Below are 27,888 nucleotides of genomic sequence, written 5' to 3' on the forward strand. Positions count from 1 at the left end.
TCAAGGCAAAACATAAAGCAAAGAAAATTCATCTTAACCTATATCCTGCTAGGGTAACAGTTACATGCCACATTCTGTGCCCCAACAGTCAACCTTCCTGTTGCTGAACTGATCAGTTTGAACTTAAGAATTGTTGCTTTTGAACTATTAAGTGAATCCCTCAGGGAAGGATAATGTGTGTGAGCAAGTTGAAAAAAATTAAAAGCAAAGAAGTACAAGTATGAAGAGCCTGTACCAGCAGAAAACTGGTGAAGTCATAGGGGAAGTCACAGCCCCTGAATCAAAAACTGAAATTTTAACTATATATTTGATTCAAAACAAAGCTAAAGCATCCCAGCCATCCCAAACTTGGTGGGCTCCAGATATGTTGGACTACACTTTAGTCCAACATATCTGGAGCCCACTGTAGTCACTACAGCTTCTATCATCCCCAGCCAGCATGGTCAGTGGTCATGATGGGAATTGTGGTTCAATATATCTGGGGAGCACCAGTTAGGAAAGTCTGTTTTAGAGTACCTGTACTTTCTTGTGAGTATACAGTGATAGATAAAAGTATCCTGTTTACCACCTAAGGCAGGGAGATATGTCTTCTACTGCCATAACAAACCTCTGGGATATAGTGTTATTATGCCTATTTTACATATTAAAGATTGAACTATTGTGACTTTAAGCTGCACCCAGGTCTCTCAGATCTAATATAGACATTTACTGTTGAGATCAGCTAACAGTAGTATTTATTTATTTATTTGATTTGTAACCCACTTTCTACCAAGAAAATGGCAGGCAAGGCAGCTTACAATTGTAGGAATGATAAAACATTTTAAATAAACACTTGATTAAAACACTAATAAAACAAATATACAAAAAGCACAATAACAGAATGAAACAGCACCCAACACAATAAACCAGCTTACACACCAAAGGCCTGCTTGAATAAAAATCTACTACTGCAGTAGTAGAGCAACAGCTTGTACAATATGTAAATTACGGAACAAACATTGTAGCAGAGAAAGAAATCCATAAATCAAACAGGCTTTGAAAGCACTTTATAAGGTGCCAAAGAGAAAGCATGTTCAAGCCAGGCTCCGTTTGGTACTAAGGTAAAGCAGAAGAGAATCTGTATTTCAAGGCTCTGTAAGATGCAGAGATGCATGATGCCCCTTAACTAAGGTTGCTTTGGGAATAAATGTGGACAGCTGAATTCAGGCTTGTGCTAACCTGAACTTCCAAATGCATCTCCTATACTGCATGGCTCTCTTTTCTCCCATCTTGCTTTTTTTAGTAGGTGTTTCTGGTACTGTAAACTCTTAAATGAGTGTTTGTTCCACTAGAGGTAAGAATACAAGGCACTACACTTCTAACAAGTGGCAACATCGCTGTCTGACAACAAAGGCATTTTGGCAGAAGGTTCAGGAACGGATGTTTATCTCCCTTTGATATTCCCTTAGCGTTGTAGTATTCTATGTGATTCCTGCCTTTTCTTTTGGACACAGCTAAAAGGAGGGGGGGGGCGAAATGAGCAGGAAATGTTACAGGGAATGGGCCCAATGCCTTTGACATTGTTAGGAACACAAGCTAAAAGGAGGAATGTTGATAGCCAAGAGAACCAGTGGGGAACCCATGTTAACTTCTCTTGCTTGATACCAGTGACTTAAGTATCAAAACGAAAGTAACTGGGTGTCCTAGTCTGTGAATTCCCACTTTTGCAGTATAGCAAACAGTATATCTGGCAGGCACAGAACTAGCTTGGAAGACAAGGGTCTGGGTTTAAAGGCAACCAATTACACTCCCAACTAGAACTACCAAGGTTGTTCACAGTAACTACTGGGCATGGCACATGGGCAGCAAACTGTTGCTAAAAGCTGAGACTATTCTTCTTTCTCAGAGCTGACTGGCGACGAAGCTGTTCCACACTCATTAGTCTGCTCACCTAAGCAGCAAGTGCTACAGTAAGGTGCAAAGACCCCTTCCTATTGGAGCCACAATCCTAACAAAATAAACACATACACTATGGTGACCATATTTTGGAAACCAAAAAGGAGGACAACATGGTCGCCCCCCAAGGTGGCATGTCCAGCACCAAGGGGGCGTGCCCACCCGAACATAGCCTTGGTCACATGTCTGATTTTGTTCTACATAACATCTTAATCTGTTCTACATAACATCTTAATGTTAAAATCACTGAAATAAAGAACAAGTGAGAGATTCAATGTATCTGAAATTAACTTCACTCACTACTACTTTTGTAGGTTTTGCTGTACTTTGAAGCTTTTGCTGTACTCTGTGTGTTACATTCTCCCCTTCCCTCAAATATTTTTTCTGACTGTATCTTCACTCATTGCAAGCTGTTGTTGTTAACACGGTTTGTCACTGGCCGGCCGGATGGCTGGCTTTTTAAAATTTCATTTTTTAAAAAAAGCTTGTGTATAATTGTCACAAGTTTCTCTACTCTAACATTAGGGTGGGTGTTGTGGCAGCGAACACTACTTTGCCCATTCACACTTCTCACTTATATATATTAGCTTCTCAAGGCTTGTATGTTGGAACCACTTTGCACATCCAGACTTAGAGCTCCTGTCTACTTCCTGCACAAACATGTGACTCTGAGATCCTCTTCCTAATGCCCTGCATTTCATGGGTTGTCTGTGCAGCCTCTGTTGTCTCTCACTCTAAGTCATTGCAGACAAACCAAAGCCTCCAGCCTCAAACAATCTCTCTCTCTCTCTCTCCCTCCCTCCCCCAAAGTCTCCCAATGGTCCAGCTAGGCTGCACACTTGTGGCTTGGGATATTGCTTATTGCAGGTTATTGCTTGGTCATGTCTGGTGACTCTTACATCATCATCATCATCATCATCATTATTATTATTATTATTATATCCCGCCTTTTGCCCAATACTTTAAAAACCTCTGCCACCAGCCACCTCCACTCCTTTTGCACAACTTTGATGCACTCTTAAAACACTCTGTGTGGCAAGCCAGCCTCAGGGCCAAGCTACAGGTGCATCTGGGTTGCCTTAAGCCTCTCTCTGCCTTATGCCAGCCTGCCAACATTTCCAGCCTCAAATAATCCCCCACCCCCCCTCTCTCTCCCAAAGTCTCCCAATGGTCCAGCCAGGCTGTGCACTTGTACCCTGTGGCTGGGGGTAGGGCAACAGCTTATGGCTTGGTTGCATCCGGTGACTCTTTTTTTTAAAAAAAACTCCACCGCCAGCCGCCTCTGCCTGCACCAAAACTAGGCTCTGAGACACTCTTAAAAAGGCTCTGTGTCGTACAGCAGCCTCTCAGGGCTCAGCTACAGCCATCTCTGAGTTGTGGCTTCAGTCTAACTCTGTCTCTAAGAGATATGCCAGCCAGCCAAAGCCACAAATCTTATCTATTTTTCTCTGGTATGCATTTCAAATGTTCTGCATTGCATCCCAGCAGTGCAGTCAGAGCCTAGCTCACAAGTGTACAAAGTGAAGCGGAAGGGAAGTGGTAGCGAAGCAAAGCAATGATATGCCAGGTTCCAACATTTGCAGCAACAGGGCATCTGCAAAGAAGAGAGCCTCTCTCTCGACTGGCACCCTACTGTTGGTCGTGAGAGTTTTTCTCTAAAGATGACCCTTCATCGCCCATGATGTGGAAATTTGAGAAAAAGGCCTTTGGCCCATTCTGTTTTGCCCTGTGGGCAGCTTTGACTGACCTCTCCTTTCCCACATTTTGATTTGTGGATGCCTTGCCTCTGCTGAGCTCCAGGTACCTGACTGCACACCAAATCTGCAACAGGAAAGGTGCCCTGCTTGCCCAGCACTTCTTATCTAAAGACTAGAGATCCCCTTAATGCCAAGGGCTGAAACTGCTCAGTGTGCAACACCCCAAAGAGGAGGTTTGACAACCTGAGTTTGAAAGATATGGCTCCAGCAGTTTTAAAACACAATAATTTAAAAACTTTAAACTTTTTAAAAAATCCTAAAAAAATAATGGATGAACAGATCTGATTCAAACTTGGCATGGCTAAATCTCTCCTTAAGAGCCATCATGGTGCCTGCTTTCAGCCCTTTATCTTTAAAAATGTCATTTAAAAAAAATAATTTTAAAACCTCAAACTTTAAAAAAAATCCTAAAACTCAATGGATGAACAGATCTGTTTCAAATTTGGCATAGCTAAAGTCCTTGTTAAGGACATGGTGCCAAGTTTCATCTCTTTATCTTTAAAAATAACATTTAAAAAAAATTAAATCCTCAAATTTTAAAAAATTCCTAACGATCAATGGATGAACAGATCTGTTTCAAATTTGGTATGGCTAAAGCTCTACCTATAAGCTATCATGGTGCCAACTTTCAGCTCTTTAGCTTTAAAAATGACGATTTTAAAAATAATAATTTTAAAACCTCAATTTTAAAAAAAATCTTAAAAAATCAATGGATGAATGGATCTGTTTCAAATTTGGTGTGGCTAAAGCTCTACCTAAATACTATCATGGTGCAAAGTTTCATCTCTTTATCTTTAAAAATGACGATTTTAAAAATAATGTTAAAACCTCAATTTTTTAAAAAATCTTTAAAAATCAATGGATGAACGGAACTGTTTCAAATTTGGCATGACTAAAGCCCTTCCTAAGAGCTACCATCATGCCAAGTTTCATGTCTTTATCTTAAAAAAATGACAGAGTTATAAGTATTTTTGTTAATTCCCATCAGAGCTGCTCTTTGAAAAAAATCCGGATTTCCCTCCCCCTCCCGGATTTGTCATCACAAATCCGGGCAAATCCAGTCATATGGTCACACCATACACGACTTTCAGCCTTCCAAGAGCTTCTTGCTAAACTCCAAATAATAAAAACACACACACCAGAAGAGCCTTGGTATTCCAGGCCACAGTTCAGGGAGCCATGCCACAGAGAGTGGATGCAATCCCCATTATTCCCTGTTCCTACTTCCTTATAGAGACAACCCAATCAGCAATTATTCTTTTCACAGCGATTAGAAATCTTGTTTATCTGAAATCCTTGGTTGTACTTGTTTCACTACATTTATACATCTATTTATTTATACAAAAAACTATGAAAGAACTAGTTAACCTCTTTAAAAATGTCAAGAGTAAACTTAAACTTTGTTGCTTGACTGTTATGTTCACATACCCAGATTTATATCTCCTCAGCCTTACAGCTTACTAAATGGTCCTGAACTCTCCTTCTCCCTCTCTCACAGGACTGTTGTGAAGATAAATGAGTATCAAGCATTTTAATATTGTGAAGAGCAACAAAAATAGGCAGCAAGAATACAGCTGTTCATTTGCTATTGTGAGGAGCTCTCAACTAATTTCTGTTAGAACAGTAACATTTTCTCTGGCTGTGAATCTACTCAGACTGCCTGAGTATTCAGCAGAAGACTGAAGCTCATTACTAAGAGACACATAAGCATCCTGCATGCTGCACAAAATCCCTGCTGGAGTCTCCAAAGCCCAAGAGTTGAGATTTAAGAGCCAGCGCATACATTCTATAGACCATGCACCTCAGCCCACCATGGGCTGTTTTGATCGTGTGAACCACGTCACTGCCTGCTTCTGTCATTGGAAAAATTACATCTTTCCCCCCAATCTCGGAAATAGCTGCTCTTCCTCAAGCCCCGGCACCATATATTACATGGCTCATGAGGTTGACCACTTGCATGCATGGTTATTAGCAGAGCTATACTAATGTCTGCACCAGCACTCTTGCTTTTTATGCAGATTCCATATAGTTTTCATGCAGGCAAAGTGAGCTGTGGAAAGAAAACATGAAAGAGACAACACAGTTTTAATTAGAGCACTTCAAGAAAAGTGGAGTGGTATCCACTTACATGGAATTGAACATCCCCATCAGGGCAGTGAAACAAAAACCAATTGCAAACATGGACTTCATGCGAACCTGCAATCAAAAACAACAACAAAAGTTATACATGCTTGATAAATGGAAGACACGAGAGAGGGAAGACTGTCCACCTTCAGTGTGTTCCCTTTCCAGCTCTACTGCTAAGTCAGTTTTAAGGTGTCTGTGGGTGAGGCAATAGCCAATTCTGGCTGAAGAGGTGAAACCATTAGACGTTTCCGGCTGAACACTCCGTTAATGGGTTCCGTCCCTAGAGGGTTGACCCATGGAACACAATAACCCCCAACGTCCACATGCTAGCTTCTTTTTAGTCTTAGTGAAGCAAAGCAGATTATAAAATATATTTAACATTTATATACCACCCAATAGCCAAAGCTCTCTGGGCGGTTCACAAAGACAATAAAACATGGCATAAAATCTAAAACAATTGAAAATAGCCTGTCTATGACGGGGATGTTAGCAACTACCCTATAGTTGTTGAAATCAAGGAGGGGAACTTCTAGCCTGGGAGCCTAATTTGGCATACGGATGTGCTCCGACTCCTGCTCAAGGCTCACTCCTACAGGTTTACTGGGGCTTGGGGAGGGGGCCAGGAAAAGGATCTCCCTGTTATCTCCAGTCAATTATCAGAGATGACAAGGGGATTCTTCTTAGTATGCTGCTTGCTTTCCCAATTGAGGACATGGTGGAAGTGAAGTAGCCCTTACACAGAGGAGGAAGGGTATGACAGGGGTATGTCAGGGGGTATGACTATGCCCCATTATGTCATCTGGCCTGCAAAGGATTGGGGGGATTCAAACCCCCACCCCAACTCAATTCCCTTCCCTTATTTAGATCTTCTGGGTCCAGCTTAGGTTTCTTCATGAACGGGATCACAGTATCTTTCAGAAAGGTAGTACTACTCCCCTTTATCAAAGAGAGCCCCTCTTTTTTAATATATGTAATAAGCCGGGAAGATCAACTATATAGGTGGTCAGATAGATTTGACTGAGCACCTTGTCCACATCCTTAGGCCTCAACAACTGGAACTTGTACAATAAACTGGATCAGATGTACTCTGGATACCTCCATTAAATTAACTGCATTAAATGTGGAGTTGAAGTCAAGGTGTAAGTGACTTTATCTTCAAAATGTCTCACAAACTTATCACAGTCAATTAACAAGGGTTCCAACAAATCTCTTTCAGGGCCAGATTGCAAGAAGCCACTCAGAAAAGCTCTACTGGACAACTGTGATGGTTTGAGGCCAACAGAGGCAAAGTAGAAAAGTCAGGCCTTAGAGGCCTGGGGTTTTTCTGTTGGGAGGAGTATCCACGAGGAGTAGTTTCATTTCTCCAGTTAGGTTTCATTTCTTCAAGATTGAAACAGTACTTTCTGTTTTGGGGAAAGAGTGTATAAAAGCGTGAGAGAGCCATGGAAGACCAGATCATAAAGAAGGAGCAGAAAGATGCACCTTGAAGAAGTCTAGGTGCAGCTTAGGGTAAAATAACATTTTTGCAATTTTTCTTTTCTTTTAATGCCTTCTGCATCACTCAACTCTATTGACTAAATACCTTTAGTTGCAAGTTGCTTGTTTTACTTTACTAGTAAAATGTTGTTAAACCTAAAGTGTTTGGAGTGTCACTCACCCCACGTCTACAGCCTAAACCCCATGTTACTGGGAAGGGGAAGGTAAAAAGGTGGGATTCTTAAGGAGGCAGAGATCCTTAAGGAGTTGCTCAGGGGGCCCAGGTCATAGGGAGGATCCCTGACAACACTGAGAAGATGCACCAGTGGTGGAAGACAACTCTTTCTTTGCCACCATCATCACTAATAATGATAATTATTTTGATAATGATCTGGGTTCCAGTTGTCACCCACCTTGCTTCATTGCTCTCAACTCAGTTGAACTGCACAGTCTCTGTATATTGGGAGAGGGCATTTGGCATCACTGTGTTAACTCCCTGGATCACTCCATATCCTACAGTGCCAGCCATACCATCAGGAAACTTTAGCCTGCAGGGATGGACCATTTTAATAGGTTTTCCAAATGGGGTAAAAATGTAGTACCTAACACAGCATCAGAACTTGACAAGAACTGCCCAACTGTGATTAGCTGCCATGAAAACAGCCATGCACAATCCCATTTTAGGTGGTTCAGCTCAGAAGGTGGATAGGACGTGGCAGACAGCCTACTTCCAAACCTAACGTATCACTGATGCTGATGAAGCTTACAAATAACAGGCTGTTAATAAGACTTTGTTCTGCTCATAATACTTATTTTTATTATGAGCTGGGCATCCTTACTCATACTTCGTTCATAATTAAAAATGTAATATTTCAAGCTGATTTCCCACTTTTGAACCTGTGTGGTTAACATTTATTAAACCAAGCTGGCAAGATTAGTAGTCACTGTTCACTGTTTAGGGAGCAATCTTATGGCCCTTAGACAGAAAGTGCTCCCACCTTGGACCCAGGCGTCTGAGCTCCCCTCCCCCTCATAGCCAGCACAGAGAAAACTGCATCTGCTGCCTCTATAAGCTTGCAAACATGACCTTGGAGAGGACCGGAAAGAGGGCAGTTCTGTGAGCAAGAAGGGGAGACCACCAAAGCAGACAGCTTACAAAGAACCCTCTGGCCACTCAAGCCTCCTTCCCTCCTTCTCTGCAAAGCTCCAGCTAGACAGTCAAAACTGCCATCTAGTGAAAACGCTGGGTGAGTGGAGTGCTGAGGCAACGCCTGCCTCTGTGCTCCTCTCACCCTGCATACAATGCCCATTACCTCTGAGTTCAAAGGCTGATGGGCATCACTAAAGGATTGCTTCCTTAGCCGCTTACTAGGTCTCAAAGAGAAAGTGCCCTTCCTTCCCAAAAGCTATGCCAATTCTTATTATCTTTTCTCTCAATCCCTCAATGTGTAGGTGGAGGGCTTTTCAATTCCACCTTTTGAATCAGTGTCTTACCACTTATTTGTAATTATATATTTTTAATAATTTTAGGCCTTGAAATCAAGCCACACAAAGAGGAACTGCGAACTCTCTTTTAGTAATGTTGTCTTCAATAGCATATTACATAGCACTGAATGGTGAAAGGTGGAACTGGGCACAGAATACAGACATGACATGGGTCTCTTGCAAAGGCTGGGAAAAGGAGAGTGAGCATTCGCGCTTTACTGCTCAAGAGAACATGAAGAAAACTTAAAGAATATTTTGAATTGAATCTGAATAAGGGAACAGATCTTTGAATGGTCTGGGATGCATGTAAGGCGGTTATGAGAGGACATTTCACACAACAAAATAGTCAAATGAAGAGGAAGAGGGAGGAGAAAATGCAAAACATCCTGAATGAGATCAAAAAGAAGAAGAAGACCTAAGGGAAACGCCTGGAAAGGCAAGCGTTCTTCAACCAGTTAAAATGGTTCAACAACTATCAATGTTAACAATATGGGATAAGGAAAAAAAAACTTTTGTGAAGCAAAGAAACTTCAAATCAGCAAATAAGCCAGGAAAATGGCTGGCTTATAAATTGAGAAAAGAGAAAAGGAAATAACAGTAAAAATAAAAGAGACTGGAATAGAATTAACAGAAAGTATGGCCACACAAATAGTTTTTCACCAGTATTATTTGAACTTGTAAAAAAGACATGACATTTCAGTAGATTTAATGGACAAATATATTGAAAAACAGAAACTACCAAAAATTACAAAGGAAAAAAAACAAATGAATCGACCTATATCAATAGGTGAAATGGAGGCAGCAATAAGATGCGAGGGAGACTGGAGCAGGCAGGCACCATCAGAGCCTGCCCCACAGGGCTAACATCTTCACCCTGTGGGGAAGAAGGAGCTGTTGGTTTGCCCCTCCATTGGGAGATGAGAGGATGGAGCAGGGCCTTCCCACCAGCCTGAGCAGTCTCCTTAATTTCTTTTTATTTTCTCCCTCTTCCCTCCCCATACACTTTTCCTTGTGTGTCATGTCTTTTTTTAGAATGTAAGCATGAGGGTAGGGACTGTCTTCTTTATTGATACATTGTAAGCCGCTCCGAGAGCCTTTTGGCTGAGGTGCGGGATAAAAATACTCTAAATAAATAAATAAATAAGGAAGATTAAGCTGGGGAAAACCTCAGGTCTGGATGGATTGCCAGGCCTACACTATAAAAAACTTGAGGAACTTTAACAACCATTACAGACCACAATGAATGCTATTATGAGCAGTGGGGAGATACCTGAGACCTGGAAGACGGCTTATAAAATGCTTATACCAAAAGAGGGGCAGGACTTGACTCTGACAAAGAACTATAGACCAATATCACTATTAAATAATGATAAGCTATTTACAGCAATCTTGGTGGAAAGACTCAAAAAAGTCCTACAAGAATTTACACATGAGGATCAAAGCATTCTAATTACATTCAAACAACTGGTGTGGTCTGTGGAGGAGTGACTGAGGAGAGAACAATTAATGGTGGCAGCAGAATGGGAAACTGAGGGCTAGGTTGCTGGGCTATGGAGCCTAAAGAATAAAGATGAGACAGGAGCGGCAGCAGCAGGCCAAAACTCTCACACATGTCATTAGCACAGTTTTTTTGAAGTAGGTCCCGAGTGCTAGCGGCGTGGATAGTCCCGTCAGGTAGCTTGTGGGCGTCTCAGGTGAAGGCAAGACATCACAGGTGTGTAGGACATCACAGGAGACATGCTAGTAAAATTCTTCAAATACTTAAAGGGCTGTCACACAGAGGAGGGCCGGGATCTCTTCTCGATCACCCCAGAGCGCGGGACACGGATTAATGGGCTCTAGTTACAGGAAGCCAAATTCTGGCTGGACATCAGGAAAAACTTCCTGACTGTTAGAGCAGTACGAAAATGGAACCAATTACTGAGGGAGGTTGTGGGCTCTCCCACACTAGAGGCATTCAAGAGGCAGCTGGACAGCCATCTGTTAGGGATGTTTTAAGGTGGATTCCTGCATTGAGCAGGGCTTTAGACTTGATGGCCTTATAGGCCCCTTCCAACTCTACTATTCTATGATTCTATGTCCACGTTAATGGAAAATCATGACTTGAAGATTAGCAGTTGATGGAGATAAGAACAATGAGATTATATGTAAATTGGGCACCCTTGCAGCCCATTTCTAAGGGGGAGCTGTTATAGTAGCTCTATCCCAGAACAATGGTGGAATATGGTCACTTCCTATTTGTTGTGATGCATGCAAATTCAGTACACTGCTTTTCCAAACAAGCTGTCCCCATGACTCTTATTCAGGTACTGCTCAGTTTGCTGTGTCACCTCACCATTGACAGATCTCTATTGTTGTTCTTCAGTTTCTCCTCTTGCCTCTCTGAAAAACAGTAACATATTACTGCAAGTGAAAAAATCAGGAACTCTCTTCCAACAAGACTCTGAGGAATTAACTTTGCGAAAGAGACATGGTAGCAGAAAAAGCAGCCTTTGAACCACCTCCTGGCACAACAGAAAGTTATAGTGCAAGGCTGAGGCACTTAGCCAAACACAAACATGCCAAGGTCACCCACTCACTACAGGTGTTGTGATAATGAGTAGATCACAGTCTCCTCCTCTTCAAACCCCCTGTGTAGACAGTGCAGAGTATCTTCTCTCCCGAGGAAGCTCAAAACTAATTCCCAGAATAAATCATGCAAATAGTGCCATCTGAATAAACTTAATTATGGTTGTAATATATTCCTGTACAGAAACCCTAAGGGCCATCTTCAAATCATGGGAACAGAATTCCAATAATACTCTTCAACTTCAGGAGAAGTGGCATAGTTTAATCATAGTTTATTCAGAAACCAAATGAAAATGTGAGGATGGAAGTTTTGGCTTTGATTTAGTAACATTTTTCTTTTATTATTCTTGGGAAATGCTGTTTGCAGTTCTGTATGCTGGTATTACAGTAACTATCTCCATTTCTTATGTGTCCTCCTTTGGAGGAGAAAAGTGGGGGTATGAAATTTTGAAATAAATAAAATATGTTACTTTAATGCAATGTTTTAAAAAGAAAAGTTTAATGAGTATATTAAGAAAAATACAAGTGCAAAAAACATTTTCGTAAAAAGGAAATATTTAAAATTTTCAGACAGCCAATAGCCAATTTCACATTGCAAGTGAGCAAGAACTTGATTTTTCAGTTGACTGGAAATGAAGACCACTTCTTCCACCCCCTTATGAAACACGGTCCATGAAAATTGACCAGGAATTCTCACAGCTGCATGCATACATACATACACAATTTCAGGCTGCATTATTACCTATTTTCTTTTTCTGCTGTCTGCCAGCTGATTCTGTTATTGTTTCCTTCTTTTTTTCCACTGCAGAGATTAGACAACACAGTGAGTTCTTTTCATAAAGAAAATAGCCCCCCTTCTCATTATCTCCCAGAACTCCCCAGATATCTATAGTGAAACAAAGACAAATGGATAAGACACTACCCTGCCCCAAAAATGCCAGAAATCCTCAAATACTGTGGACATATTTGTCATTAATCCAGTCCTCCTTTTGGCAAAATATGTAACAAATTGTTATGGAGTGATATGTTGGGTGCCATAAGACTTTTAGAAGCAGAACATTTGACAGTGGTGTTAATGCATTTTCAAAATATACCTTAAACCAAAATGTATAAAAACTTTTTTGTTGCTTGTTGTCCAGAGAAGCTTGAAGATCTTCAAAGTTTCTAGGGTGGAAAAAGCTTAGTCAAGACAATTTTGATGTTCCAGAATATGCTGCAAAGCGTAAAACATGCTGGTTGTCAGGTATAGGTACAAGGTCGTCCTTATACCTAGTGGGTAGATTTATTAAGATATAGTTTGAGAAAGTCAGATGTCACTGCAAGCTTATCTCTGTAAGAAGTTCCCACGAGGAGTAGCTTGTTCACTCGCTGGCTCGACCTTGAAGCTGCTGGTTCTCTGGGAACTTCAAAGTGTTTTGGAAAAGGTGGGGGGACGCTCTTCGAAGTGGGTTGTAGCATCTCGCCCTCTGGCACGTGAACATGGTTTACAGGTCAGAGAACCTGTTTGTCAAGTGGCTTTGAATAGGCCTTAAATGCTGGTGCAAAGCTGGAAAAGCTTTGCTAGGTTTCAGCTTTCGACACAATGCCTGACCTCCCTCCTGCTTTGGATTCCATCTCCGCTTGAGACTGGGAAAGCACTCTGCACATGGATGCTTCGCTATTTAGACTTTTGATATCTAAGGACTGTGCCATGAAAAGTAGTGAACCTTTTCATAGACTTAGACTTGCATATGCTGTAGATTCTGTGTTTGTGGCCAGACTCAGGTGGCAGGGAGTTCCCAATCCTTAGCAGAAGGATGGAACTCCTAGGCCTGAAGCTTAACCTTTCCTGAAGACATAGTAACAGAGTCAGCTCAGTAGTGGTAGGTTGAGATTGACAAATGCACAACGGATCTCTCTGCCCAGCTCTGGTGGCTCAGAGCAACCTCTCTTGGGACTTTGTTTTAGGAGATTGGCCATGTTTCCTTTGAGATGCCAGCATATGCGTCGTCTAGAGAAGCTCAAAGTGTTTACTGGCGTACCCTATTCACCTACCCCTTTCCTGAGTGTTTGCCTTAAAGAGTAAACAGTCTCAGATATTGTAACCTTCCGTCATAGGGGAGATGCTCCACACCTTGATCATTTTATTTCCCTTTTCTTCACCTTTTCCAACTCTACAATATCCTTTTTTAGATGTGATGACCAGAACTGTGCACAGCTTTCCAAGTGTGGTTATTTCTGTAACGGCATTTTATTTTTAGTTCCTTTCCTAATTATGCCCAAGATAATTGAGCCCCCTCCCTCCTGCTACCAACTGTCTCTGCAGAGGCCACCAGTGAGGGAGGAAGCAGCAGCCAGGCACCTCTCCACCGTGCCTGGGTCCAGCTCCAGCTGAGAGCCCCCTCCCTCCTGCTGTCAACTGTAACTGCTGAACTTTGCAACTAAGATTGTAGTGCCTGAATTTGCTTTCCTTTCCCCCGTCCTCCTCCTCCTCCCAATCCCCTTTCCTTTTGTGTCATGTCTTTTAGATTGTAAGCCTGTGGGCAGGGACTGTCAAGAAATACTTTTGTAAGCCGCCGTGAGAGCCTTTTTTGGCTGAATGGCGGCATAAAAATCCTTAAATAAATAAATAAATAGTGCAGATCCATGAAGCTGGGACTTTTTGCCCCAATATATGCATCACTTTACACTTGCTTAGTTGAACCCGATTTGCCATTTTAATTTGCACTTGAACAGATCCTTTTGGAGCTCTTGCAATTCCTTTTTGTTTTAACCACCCTAAATACTTTGGTGTCATCAGCAAACTTGGCAACCTCACTGATGTCCCCAGTGAGAGGTTTCATCTCTCTGATGAATGTAATGTGCCAAGGGTTAAAGATGGCTTCTTTGCCAAAGGGTGGCTACATATGGCTATATGCCAGATTTGCATTCCTTAATGGTGGACATCATGTCCTAGCAGACAAAGGGAAAAACTTTCGACCAATAGAGCATTGAATGTAACCTATGACTCGTTGAGATTGTGCACCTTAACTTGAAAATTGAATGTAACTTAACTTGCTAATCCAGAACTGACCAATAGAAGGGTTAGAAAGAGACTAACACCCTCTTGTAGTCAGGGCCTATATATACTGTGAGATTCCTTTGTTCTGGGTGCCTCCATCTTGTGGAACCAGAGAGCACCCCCATACTGCAGTATCGGAAGTAAATGGATTAAGTGTATTCTCCAGCCTCGTGTGTTTGATTGGCTATTAACGCACCGGGGAAGCGGGCCTTTAAATCCCTGGTTGAGGGACAACATCACCACTAAGTCCTAATTCCAGATCATTTATCAACAAGTTGAAAAGCACTGGAACTTCATTTTTTTATCCCTCCAATGCGAAAATTTATCATTCATTCCTACTCTCCAGTCCCTCAGTACTTATGGGAACTGCCCCTATAGAATTCAAGGGGTAGATAATTTCCCCCAAGAGATTCCAGATGGACTCTGCTAAGGTTCAGCCAGTGCTAGAACTATATGCCTCTCTGAACAAGAAAAGATTTCCAGCAGGTCCTGGGATTCACAAATCACTTGCAGCCTTGGAGTGTTTTATGGGAAGTGGAGTAGTGGGAGATGTAGACTGAGTTCGGACGGCACGCTAATCAACAGTTGTTTACCATTCTGTTCCTATAATCCCACACACACACAAACACAGTTGATTAGCGTGTCGTCCGAACTCAGCCACTGACTGGGTTCAGACAACACAATAGTCAATGGTGGTTTAAATAGTCAACCATTGACTATTGTGTCATTTGGCACGTTTGGTTATTTGCCCGAAATAACCAACGCAAATAACCAAAGGTGTGCAGAGCTGACTATTTGCACAACCCTTGGTTATCGTGTTGTGTGGCAGGCCCCATTGACTATTTCATGTGCCTACAGAGTCGTGAGGCAAGAGCAGCAGAAACCCCTACCGCTCTTGCCCAGCAGGGCTCCACAGACACGTTTCAGCGTACCCTATTGCTGGTTGCAGTTGTTGGCAAGGGGGTTAGTACCTGGCAGCATGCCTGAGACCGCATGGGGTTCCCCGGCGAGCCGGAGCTGTGCTCTACTCCTTTTATTCTGTTAGGCGGCTGCAAAGCTCCCATATACTTCCAAGGACAAGGACGTCCCTGGGTGGGGCGCTGCAATCAGTGGCTGCCCTCATTGAGCCAGCCTCCTGTTGTCATGCCCAGTGAGTTCTTCTCCCTCCTGACCCCCAGCTTGGGAAACTGGGGAGCTGTGTGGGGTAGGGGAAGCGGCTGCCTGGCAAACCGCCTCTCGAGAAAGAGGCTCTCCTCCAGTCCTCAGGTCTCTGCCACAAGGAACTTAGCTGCAATGGATTTCTCCTGCAGCTTGATGTCTAAAAGTCAAGCCGCAGAACTCCTTTCCCCCAGTCTGTGGGAAATGGCTTACTAGGAGGTAGGGAGGTGTGGGGCAGGGGAGGAAAGGAATCCCCTGGTACGAAGGGGGATTCTGCTGGGAAGTGGGACTTTAAGACCCTTCCTCCCATCCACCCCGTTTATTCTGAGTTGCACCCCATTTCTTCTGAGGAAGCAGGTGTGCCAGGAATGGGGGCAGGGTAAAAGTGGGTGCAGGCAACTCCTCCCACCGTTTCCAATGCCTGGCACTGCAAAAGCAACAGTGCACTTCCCCAGCTCCCTGTAGGGATCTCTCTTTCTGACTTGCTTTTGACAGCTGTCATTTTGAGAGCTGCATCAACAGCATGCAGACAAAGAGATTGCAAGGGGGAGCCAGCACTGCTATTTGGTGGGAGGATAGAGGGGGGGGGGGGATAAGCTAGTCAATGCACAGTTAGTTAACAGTCAACTCATGGTTGATTATTATTATGTCTTCAGGGGAGTACCCCTAAATAGTCAACCATGGAGTTGACTATTAACACACTTTTGAATATTATATTGTCCGAACACACCCATAATCTCTCCTTCCAGTGTAAACTATTCCCTGATTTACTGCTGAAAATGGCCATACTGTGACAGTTAAGCGTTATCCAGCCCCCAAAGCGAGATATGCCTTGCTTCCATACAGGGTATTCTACTTTAACACATAGGCCATGGACATGGATTCATTTCGTCACAAGCCAGTTAAGCTCATATGAAACAAATACAGTAAGCATCTCCTAGAGTCTTATTATTTCTGGGACAAATCTAGCCTTATTGCCCATTTGCATTTGGGAGCAGCACTTACATTTTTTACTCTGCTTCTCCACCTCTGCTTTCAGTCTCTTATACTTCTCCGTTCTATAAACCAGCACCCATGTTATGCCTGAAAGAAACAACACATTTAGTCAGGAGACAGAATAAGTGTGTCTGCTTCCAAGCTAAGTAACAAACCACACAGCATGACCTGACAAGAGGTATTGCAGAGCCTTGAACACCATTTTTCTGGTGGAAAGGCAGGGTAGAAATCTAATTTTTTTAATTGCCCAGACAGCTTCCGCTATTGGGTGGTATAGTAATGAAATGAAATAAATTAATAAACCAGTGAGTAGCTCATCCCCTAAAGGTAACATAGCTTAGAGAGCCCTACATGGAACAAGTTACCAGCCCAGTGTCAGCATGGCCCAATTATCATACAAAAGTACAACATAGGAGTTGATAGCCAGTGGTGTTACTTTCCAAGGAAGATGCAAGCTCATCATTAACCACCACCCCGCCTGACCACATGCATTATTCTTCCATTCTACTAAGTTCCCCTTCAATTCGAAGAGATTTGAATTGAAAGAGATGTATAACTATGAAATAATACTAATCTGATCCCTTAAATTATCACTAAACTATCAAAAAAGGAATAGGCAAATATGGCCCTTAGTAGAACAGCTTAGCATCAAAAACATGCACATTGTGATACAAGTGTGAAATTTATTACCATGTAGATTGCAAGATTGAAATGAGGGTGAGATAGTGCATCATCTTGACTTGTTCGACAATTGGATAAGAATAAAACCTTAATATCTTGACAAGGGTTTTTCCTAGAAAAGGAGCTTTTTTGTAGCAAATTTTATGCTCTTTAATTTTGTACTGAGACATCTTTTCTGTGAAATTAAAAATAACAGAGTTATTGTGAGAAAACTGAATTTTGGGCGCCATTTTCCAAGAAGGTGGCCGTTACGATGATTTCCTGAGATGCTCCTAGATCTCATTTTAAGCAACACGGTAATAAATACCACCATACCAAATTTCACACTTGTATCACAATGTGCACAATTTAGCCAGAAACTGACATTAAGCCGCTCTACTACCTCCACTTGAGACATCCTAGTCCTTTGCATTTGCATCCATGGTGGGTGTTATGTACACAGAAACCTTCTGAGGTTCAGGCTTAGGTGAATAAAAGCAGCCTCTGAAAATAAGAGGGTAAAATTTGGTGTGGTACTGCATGAACCAATATCACTGCTTCTCCTAGAAGTGGACTGTGCAGGCTACAAAAAACTAGCCCAAATTCTTGAACCTGAGCCAAGGTGGGCCAAATTGATCTGCCTCAGCCCAAATCCAAGGTGGTACCAAGGGCAAAACAAATTGGCATTGAAGCCTCAGGGCGCCTCAGGATGATTCAGAGTGGTGCTGGGCCACTCCCCTCCCCTGCCTGCCTGCCTGCCTGGGAAAGCCACACAAGGCTGACCTTGAGTCCAATGGACTCACCTTCCTCTCCCTACCCAGTCATCTTGGTATCATCTCGGGGTTGGACTCGATGGCCTTGTAGGCCCCTTCCAACTCTGCTATTCTATGATTCTATGATCTCCCGCCACTGACGGGACTTACCTTTAAATCGCACCCTCCTCCTGAGAGCTGAGTCACAATTTAAAGTTATCACGGGGGTTCCCTGTTTTTAATATAACTATGGCCACAAACTATAGTGGCTGTAAAGCTGCCATAGTTTGCAGCCATAGATAAACAGAGAGCCTCCATGATAACTTTAAAGCACATCTCAGCTGTCAGGAGGACATGATTTAAAGGTAAATTCTGGCTGTGGCAGCTCTGGTTTGAGGTGCGCAAGGGGGAGGGTGATGAGACTGTGGGAAGTCATGAGTCCAACAGACTCCCAGTTGGCCTTGTGCTTGGCTTTCATGGGTGTTGGTCACGCAACCGGCACCCAGGAACCTGCAAGGCCAACCCACCTGGGGAAGGGGGATCTCGCTTTGGGTCTGGGGCAAGGCGGGCACCCCCTGCAGCATCCCAAGTCAAATCAGGGCTGTTTCAGAGGCTCCGAAACTGCCTCTGAGGCAAGTCCGGAGGTGGGGGGCTTTGCACAGCCCTAATATAAATATCGTTCATCTGCCTTACAGAATGGAGAGAAGGTAAGTAAAGTTTCTAGTGGAATAGAAGCAGCTGCACTTCCTGGGAATATAAGGACATAAAAAGAGCCCCAATGGATCAGATCAACTTGTTTCCAACAGTATCCAAGCTGGGGTTTTCCAGGAAGCCCACACTTTGCCCCTTACCCCACAAACTGTATTTTAAACTGTAGGTTCCATTTAGGTATTATAATTGGGACTTGCAGCAAAACGTTGGGGAAGGGCTGTGGCTCAGTGGAGAGCACCTCCTTTACCTGCAGAAGGTCCAATGTTGAATCCCTGTCATCTCCTGGTAGACCTGGAAGAACTCCTGCCTGAATCTCTGGAGAGCTGCTACCAGTCAGTGTCAACAATACTGAGCAAGATTGACCAATGATTGGACTCAGTATAAGGCAACTTCCTGTGTTCCTACGTTGCAGGGCAAAGTGCTCCTGTTCCAGGGTTCTGGCCAGCCGTGCCCTTTTGCAGGATACTTTCACCCGGGGGAGGCAACGGAGTGTCCTACAAATGTTGTGCATTATAGCTCCCATAATTCTTGAACACTGGTCATGCTGGCTGGGGCCAATGAGAATTATACTCTAAAACCTGAAGGAAACCAGGTTGCCCAATCCCTACCCCCAATTTTTTACTTCATGCAACAGGCACTCAGTTTTCTGCAGTCACTAAGCATGCTCTGTTCTCATTTGGCTTTTTGGAATCCACTCCACCACCCTCAAGCCTTTGTTCCTAAAGATTTTTGGTATTTCTGAAAAGCTTGAGATGTTCACAATCCTGCTGATATCTCCCTTTTGTGAATGGATTGGTGCTATCTTGGTTACACAAGGATCCACACATAGTGAATAAGTTTACCATTAGGGATGGCATAAACCACTATTGAGGACCAAGTCAAGCAACTCACTTCCCACCCCAACTGTGGAACTTTTGGACTTCCTTGAGGTCAACATACCCTGTCCGGGATTTCGAAGCTTGCTGTGGGCCAACGGCAAAATAAGCCACCAAGGTTCCTAAACCTTTCAGAGTTGCATGGAAGACAAAATTCAGGTAGGTGATAACTTGCTAGGCAGAAGGCCAAGATGTTTCCTTCCCCGAACCCGTAGAAACTCCTTACTCCGGCCTCAGTTTTTCTACGTTTACATAGGGAAATCTAACAAGGGCATGTCGCCTTATATGGAGAATACCGTCCAGCAGAGTTGCAATAAGCCAGTTAAATTGGCACCAGGTGGACATGCCTGCAACACACAGTCCACAGCCCGCTCTCAGTATATATCGCCGTCGGACAACAGGCCCGTCCCCGTCTCCACACTCACCCTCGGCTAACAGCGCGGTGCACACCGAGATAAAAACTATAAGTACGGTGTCGGCAAACATGGTACTCATCTTGGGGGTAAGCGGAAGTAGCGCCTTCCCGGAAGTTAGGCCCGAGCGGAAATTACAGAGCACAATACTTGCGACTGACACATACTGCCCAGCTTCCGGGTATATATCTGTATTTATTTAATGCGGTGCTACAGAAAAAAGAGCGCGCAGCTTCCTATGAAACCAAAGGAGCGCAGGCTTTCAGCTGGAGGCAGCCCTGTGGGTTTTTCTGGAAATCCAAACCAGCCGCGACAAAAATGAGCGGGGGATGGAATAACTTTCTCTAGAATTCTAAACCGCTGTTTAACAACCTCTGCCGCTGCACTTAAAAAAGAGAGAGCGGTGCAGACTCTGAAAGCAGGGCTGCGAAGTTGATCTGCGGTTGGAGTGGAGCGGAGCTGCTGAGTATCCTTTCTCCTCGGGTCGTTTTTGAAAATCAAAATTGCTATACACCTGGATTGCATCCCCCCCTTTTTTTTTTAAATCTTCCATGAGATTGGGTTACAACTCTAGCCCAGTTGTTGAAAATATTTTCCCAGCTCCATCTCTACACTGAATATTAACCGTGGACTACATTATGTAGCTATCCCCCAAACACACCCACCCTGCAATATGGGCATAGTGGTCGACTGTATTGGCAGGATAGTTAAAAACTAAGCCAACCAACAAGCACGTTTTTCTCCCAAAAAGTTAGAGGTAAGTTAGGAAGCCCATTAAATTCTTTTAGTTTTTCCTACTCCCCTTTTCTTTGGTTGTGGGCATTCGCTGTCTAGTCCCAGTTATTCTAATCCTGCGTGTTCCCATTGTTTCTTATGGGCAGCTCCCACTTCCGCCTCGAGGAGACAAAGACAAATGGTATTAAAGGAGCTAGGAAGTGCCGTCTTCAGAATATGGCATTATGACTTTACAGTTTCTATCTCTGTGCGCACTACAGACAACCCGGAAAAAACGCCCAGCCAGTCAGCGGCCTCATCTATCAGAGTGAAGGCGGTCGAGAGGCTTTGATTAGATGCGTTTCTTGTCCATCACCGACTGATGGACAATGAATAAGCTTGAAAACAAAATAGATTTTAAAAGTGACAACTTCCAAGTATTCTTCTTTTTCATAAAAGGCGTCGTTTAGACGGCGACTTACTTACCTGGGAGCAATTTCCAGAGGGTAGCAGTGTTTATTTCAGCACAGAGCCTTTGTTTTTACCTGGAAGCAAGCGCCACCTACTAAAGTGCGGCTTGCTTCTTTCTGGATGGACATGAAGGTGGTGGTGACAGAAGAGCGCCTGGGACGAAGGGAGGGTTTGCACGGCGTGGGTGAGCGCAGGCACTGCAGGGACTGATGCGCCGCTCGGCTCCTACGCAAGTCGGTTCTGGCAGGAGGCGGAGATGGGGGCGGCCCCAGGCAGAGAACCGCGCGGAGCAGCAGCAGCAGCAGCAGCAGCAGCGGAATCCTGGGCTTGGGAGCTGCCGGCAGCAGAGGTGGCAGCGCCGGCGGCAGGATGGCGGGCGACAGCGAGCAAAAGCTGCAGGGCCACCGGCAGTCCGGCGGCGGAAGAGAGCCTTTCCTCATCGGCGTTAGCGGGGGGACGGCCAGCGGCAAGGTGAGCGGGCGGTGTAAAAGCCGGAACGGAACGGAACAGGCCGGAACAGCCCCATTATATTAAAAAACCATACCAAAAACAGTGGCATGCGTTAGCAACACTTGAGAACAATATTTTAGGACTAAAACCATACCAATATTATATCACTATTAACCCCAAAACTCCCAAAACAACAGAATGGGATGGCCGGAACGGCCACTAGGGAACGAGCGATACCAACCAAACTCACCAGTCATGCATAACTCCATGGCAGGGATGCAATAAGCCACAAAAGTTGCCCCGAAACCACGTTCAGATACCCGTTCCGGGCAAAAGTCTGTGTTGCGCAAAACGGGCCGTAAAAGCAGCTTCCCAATGAGGAAAGTCAACCAAACTCACCAGATGCACATAACTAGGTGGGGCAAATATAGAAAGCTCCAAAAGTTGCCCCGAAACCACGTTCAGATACCCGTTCCGGGCAAAAACGTGTATTGCGCAAAATGGACCGTAATGACAGCTTCCCAATGAGGAAAGTCAACCAAACTCACCAGATGCTCATAACTAGCTGGGACAAATATAGAAAGCTCCAAAAGTTGCCCCCAAACCACGTTCAGATACCCGTTCCGGGCAAAAACACATATTGCGCGAAACGGGCCGTAACGGCAGCTTCCCAATAAGATAAGTGAACCAAACTCACCAGATGCACATGACAAGGTGGGACAAATATAGAAAGCTCCAAAAGTTGCCCCCAAACCACGTTCCGATACCCGTTCTGGGGGGAAACGCGTATTGCGCAAAATGGGCCCTAACGGCAGCTTCCCAATGAGGAAAGTCAACCAAACTCACCAGATGCTCATAACTAGCTGGGACAAATATAGAAAGCTCCAAAAGTTGCCCCCAAACCACGTTCAGATACCCGTTCCGGGCAAAAACGCGTATTGCGCAAAATGGGCAGTAACGGCAGCTTCCCAATGAGGTAAGTGAACCACACTCACCAGATGCACATGACAAGGTGGGACAAATATAGAAAGCTCCAAAAGTTGCCCCGAAAAGACGTTCAGATACCCGTTCCGGGCAAAAACGCGTATTGCGCAAAACGGGCCGTAACGGCAGCTTCCCAATGAGGAAAGTCAACCAAACTCACCAGATGCACATAACTAGGTGGGACAAATATAGAAAGCTCCAAAAGTTGCCCCGAAACCACGTTCAGATACCCGTTCCGGGCAAAAACGCGTATTGCACAAAACGGGCCGTAGCGGCAGCTTCCCAATGAGATAAGTGAACCAAACTCACCAGATGCACATGTCACGGTGGGACAAATATAGAAAGCTCCAAAAGTTGCCCCCAAACCACGTTCAGATACCCGTTCCGGGCAAAAACATATATTGCGCAAAACGGGCCGTAACGGCAGCTTCCCAATAAGATAAGTGAACCAAACTCACCAGATGCACATGACAAGGTGGGACAAATATAAAAAGCTCCAAAAGTTGCCCCCAAACAACGTTCCGATACCCGTTCTGGGGGGAAACGCATATTGCGCAAAATGGGCCCTAACGGCAGCTTCCCAATGAGGAAAGTCAACCAAACTCACCAGATGCTCATAACTAGGTGGGACAAATATAGAAAGCTCCAAAAGTTGCCCCCAAACCACGTTCAGATACCCGTTCCGGGCAAAAACGCGTATTGCGCAAAACGGGCCGTAACGGCAGCTTCCCAATGAGGTAAGTGAACCAAACTCACCAGATGCACATGACAAGGTGGGGCAAATATAGAAAGCTCCAAAAGTTGCCCCGAAACCACGTTCAGATACCCGTTCCGGGCAAAAACGCATATTGCGCAAAACGGGCCGAAACGGCAGCTTCCCAACGAGGAAAGAGAACCAAACTCACCAGATGCACATGACAAGGTGGGACAAATATAGAAAGCTCCAAAAGTTGCCCCGAAACCACGTTCAGATACCCGTTCTGGCAAAAACGCGTATTGCACAAAACGGGCCGTAGCGGCAGCTTCCCAACGAGGAAAGTCAACCAAACTCACCAGATGCACATGACAAGGTGGGACAAATATAGAAAGCTCCAAAAGTTGCCCCGAAACCACGTTCAGATACCCGTTCTGGCAAAAACATGTATTGCGCAAGATGGGCCGTAACGGCAACTTCCCAATGAGGTGAGTCAACCAAACTCACCAGACACACAATACTAGGTGAGCCTGATGTAATAAGCTCCAAAAATTGCCCCCAAACCACGTTCAGGTACCCGTTCCGGGCAAAAATGCGTATTGCGCAAAATGGGCCGTAACGGCAGCTTCACAATGAGGTAAGTCAACCAAACTCGTCAGACACACATTACTAGGTGGGGCAGATGTAAAAAGCTCCAAAAGTTGCCCCGAAACCACGTTCCGATACCCATTCCGGGCAAAAGTCCGTATTGCGCAAAATGGGCTGAAATGGCAGATTCACAATGAGGTAAGTCAACCAAACTCACCAGATGCACATGAATAGGTGGGACAGATGAAAGCTCCAAATATGTATAAAGCAGCAGTTTGGCTCCTGCCTTTTATATACCGCTTTCATATCCAATTTCTTCCTTGGTGTAGATGATCCCAGTTTCTAACAGAGTTAGTTGCTTGTTTGCTACTCCTGTTCAGAGCCTTGGAGTGCTAATTTCCGAAATGATGAAATTATTATTTAAAATACAGTCATTCTGTGCAATTGCCAATTTAGAATGTCTTAATGCCTGTTTCCTTTTCATCGTTGCCAAGAAATTGACATACTATATGGAATCAAATGAAAATAAAGAGCCTGAAGTGTTCCAGTTTATAACCTTCCATACAATTTATCTTTCTACTATCTGACTTACTCTCAAAGGGGAAGATTAAGCTGACATGCTGCTATTGCTTTCAGCTGGAGAAATATAACTTTGGCTAGTTTAATATAGACAACTTTAATTTGAGGATGGCTGCAGTTTGCTCTTCCATCCACTAGGGGTATTAAAAGGTCTGCTGGTTTCTAAAGAGATAGGGTATCCCCTTCTTGTTTCAGAACAAAGAGGCAACATCAGCTGTGAGTTGAAATTATATTTTAGAAGTGATTCAGTGGGAACAAGTATTGCCTTCTTCATTGCCAGAAGCAGTGGAACAGACTATACCATGAGCATAGTCTACATGTGTAAGAAGCAACTTTTGGAGCTTTCTATATTTGTTCCACCTAGTTATGTGCATCTGGTGAGTTTGGTTGACTCACCTCATTGGGAAGCTGCCGTTATGGCCCATTTTACGCAATATGCATTTTTGCCCTGAACGGGTATCTGAACATGGTTTCGGGGCAACTTTTGGAGCTTTCTATTTTTGTCCCACCTTGTCATGTGCATCTGGTGAGTTTGGTTCACTTATCTCATTGGGAAGCTGCCGTTAGGGCCCGTTTTGCGCAATATGCGTTTTTGCCCGGAACGGGTATCTGAACGTGGTTTGGGGGCAACTTTTGGAGCTTTCTATATTTGTCCCACCTAGTTATGTGCATCTGGTGAGTTTGGTTCACTTATCTTATTGGGAAGCTGCCATTACGGCCCATTTTGCGCAATATGTATTTTTGCCCGGAACGGGTATCTGAACGTGGTTTCGGGGCAACTTTTGGAGCTTTCTATATTTGTCCCACCTAGTTATGTGCATCTGGTGAGTTTGGTTCACTTATCTCATTGGGAAGCTGCCGTTACAGCCCATTTTCTGCAATACGCGTTTCTGCCCGGAACGGGTATCTGAACGTGGTTTGGGGGCAATTTTTGGAGCTTATTACATCAGGCTCACCTAGTAATGTTTGTCTGGTGTGTTTGGTTGACTCACCTCATTGGGAAGTTGCCGTTACGGCCCATTTTGCGCAATACGCGTTTTTGCCCGGAACGGATACCTGAACGTGGTTTTAGGGCAACTTTTGGAGCTTATTACATCAGGCTCACCTAGTAATGTGTGTCTGGTGAGTTTGATTAACATACTTCACTTGGAAGCTGCTGTCCCTGTCCGTTTTGCGCAATATGCGCTATTTGCGGAACAGTTATCGGAACGCAGTTTCTTTGCACCTTTTGTGGCTTATTGCATCCCTGCCATGGAGTTATGCATGACTGGTGAGTTTGGTTGATATCGCTCGTTCAGTAGTGGCCGTTCCGGCCATCCCATTCTGTTCCGGACATTGTTTTGGGAGTTCTGGGGTTAATAGTGATATAATATTGGCATGGTTTTAGTCCTAAAATATTGTTCCCAAGTGTTGCTAACACATGCCACTGTTTTTGGTATGGTTTTTTAATATAATGGGGTCGTTCCGGCCTGTTCCGTTCCGTTCCAGCTTTTACACCGTCCCCAAGGTGAGCTCTTGCACTTCCGCATGGCGGAAGTATTATCGATTTTCCGAGAAGATGCCGTACGCCTTTCAGGTCTCCCTCTCTCTCTCTCGGAAGACAGACAGTTGAAAGCTTCCGTATATGAAGAACGGGCATTCTACACGTGTCACAGAGTCGTATTTGTTTCAGCAACACCTGGCAGTTCTTGGTGCTGAGTGCTTCTTCCCAAGCTTAGTCTAGGAAGCACCTGGATATGTGAAAGGTTCCTTTAAGTGCATGCTGGCATGTAGCATGTGTGTACATTGGGTCTGCCACGTGTGTGAGGCCTTCCTGCCCTTGAGGATGATGAGGCTGCTAGATAGTGCGCGGAAAAGCCTGACTGTGGCCAGCCACATGGCAGCAGCACCTAGAGTTGCAAAGGCGCCTCGTCAGTCTTTGTTGCTGCTCCACGGGCGCGGCTGGGCGGACTGAAGCTTCCCGAGAGACTTGAGCAGCTGCCTGCACTACCCCTTCCCTGGTGCCATTGCTGTCAATAGGCAGAGGAAGGTCAAGAGCACAGCTCTGTCCGCCTGTCCTTTCTTCTTGGGCCATGTGCTCGCCTCTGCCTGCCCTGGGATTCCAGAGGCTGGCTGCAGAGTTGGCCACAACTTGCCTTTAGACCTTGTATGGCGGCGGGACTTGGTGCTGTGATGTGGGAACATATGCAAAGTTTGTGACTGACTCAAGGCTTAAACTCCAGCAGCTCTCATTTAAAATAAATAAAATGAAATACTGGTTTCTGTTTTGGAGCTTATGTAGTAAGAACGGAGAGTCTCTCTGAGCATATGTATAATTGCTTTCCATTCTTTCTCAACGTGCCCACTCCCACACCATTGGTATTGGAGGAGTGGGCTTCTAGGTCTGTGAGTGTGATCTTTAGGTTTTAGCCTCACCATGTTTTTTCTTAGATCAGTGGTGGTTAGACGATGGTAGCAAGGTGGGCACAGTATGCTGCAGCCAACAACCCCAGCCGGATTCATTATACAACTGAATGTATCTACCTTCCTGCAAGATTTGAGGTAGTCAAGAGGCCAGGCTCCACTTCAGTGGGCTAAAGTTCCCAGGACAGATTTGGGGGTAAAGAACTACGTACAGCAGAGCTATACTGGCTCATCTATAGGGGTGGGAAGATGGTCACAGGCTGGTGTGAATTTTCTCTTGCTGCCTTGGTACCCCATACTGTGTTTTATTGCTTCTCTAATAATAATAATGATAATAATATAATTTGTTACCTGCCTCTTCCTCTAGATTGAGATGGGGTACAACATTAATGTGAACATCATATAACTAATTAAAACATTTAAAACTAATACATTATTAAAAGCAGCACATTATTAAATGGCAAATTTAAAATTCAACTGGGTAGGCTTGCCGGGGGAGATCAGTCTTTATGGCTTTCTTAAATTCCGGAAGACTGTTAAGCCATTCCACAAACTGGGAGCGGCACAAGAAAAGGTCCTCTGGGTAATAGTTGTCAGCCTTGTTTTTGTTGGCTGGAGTAAATTCTTCCCAGAGGACCTGAGTGTGCAGGGCGGATTGTATGGGAGAAGGCGATCCCGCAGGTAGCCTGGACCCAAACCATATAGGGCTTCCTTCTTGGGCCATGTGCTCACCTTCTCTGGCTGCTCGGAGATTCCAGAGGCTGGCTGCAGAGTTGGCCACAACTTGCCTAACTGGTACCAGTTCCACTGCTACTGGTTCAGTTCCACTGCTTCTAAAACAGCCAGACCCTTCTTGGGATCTTGTGAGCCTGGGGCTTGCAAAGACATCTTTAGCCCCACACAGAAAAGATGACTGGGAAGGCTCTTGGGTCAATCTGTGTCTTCTTACAAGTCTTTCTGCAACCTGCTTTTTTTTCTTTCTGAGGCTTGTTAGAACTGTGGCAAAACAATAAGTTGGAATTCTGAGCTTCATGTTATACCAACTTCCTTGA

The 27,888-nt window shown here is 44.3% G+C and overlaps 1 protein-coding gene and 1 long non-coding RNA gene across 2 annotated transcripts in view; one reads left to right on the forward strand and one right to left on the reverse strand.

Annotated features, from left to right (window-relative positions):
- The window catches only part of TMCO1 (transmembrane and coiled-coil domains 1), a 34,164-nt gene extending 14,088 nt beyond the window's left edge, over nucleotides 1-20,076 (reverse strand). The window contains exons 1-5 of the mRNA XM_063133356.1: nucleotides 19,966-20,076; nucleotides 16,552-16,629; nucleotides 12,091-12,150; nucleotides 11,116-11,162; nucleotides 5,821-5,888 (exon numbers count right to left, since the gene is read on the reverse strand). Coding sequence (XP_062989426.1) covers nucleotides 5,821-5,888; nucleotides 11,116-11,162; nucleotides 12,091-12,150; nucleotides 16,552-16,629; nucleotides 19,966-20,035 — 323 coding nt within the window. The 5' untranslated portion in view covers nucleotides 20,036-20,076. The remainder of the gene's footprint in view (nucleotides 1-5,820; nucleotides 5,889-11,115; nucleotides 11,163-12,090; nucleotides 12,151-16,551; nucleotides 16,630-19,965) is intronic.
- Nucleotides 8,251-27,888, forward strand: part of LOC134403317 (uncharacterized) — a 387,709-nt gene continuing 368,071 nt past the window's right edge. Inside the window, exon 1 of the long non-coding RNA XR_010025799.1 lies at nucleotides 8,251-8,283. This is a non-coding gene — a long non-coding RNA (uncharacterized LOC134403317). The remainder of the gene's footprint in view (nucleotides 8,284-27,888) is intronic.

The sequence above is a fragment of the Elgaria multicarinata genome, chromosome 1 (assembly GCF_023053635.1).
Source record: "Elgaria multicarinata webbii isolate HBS135686 ecotype San Diego chromosome 1, rElgMul1.1.pri, whole genome shotgun sequence".
Taxonomy (NCBI): Eukaryota; Metazoa; Chordata; class Lepidosauria; order Squamata; family Anguidae; genus Elgaria; species Elgaria multicarinata.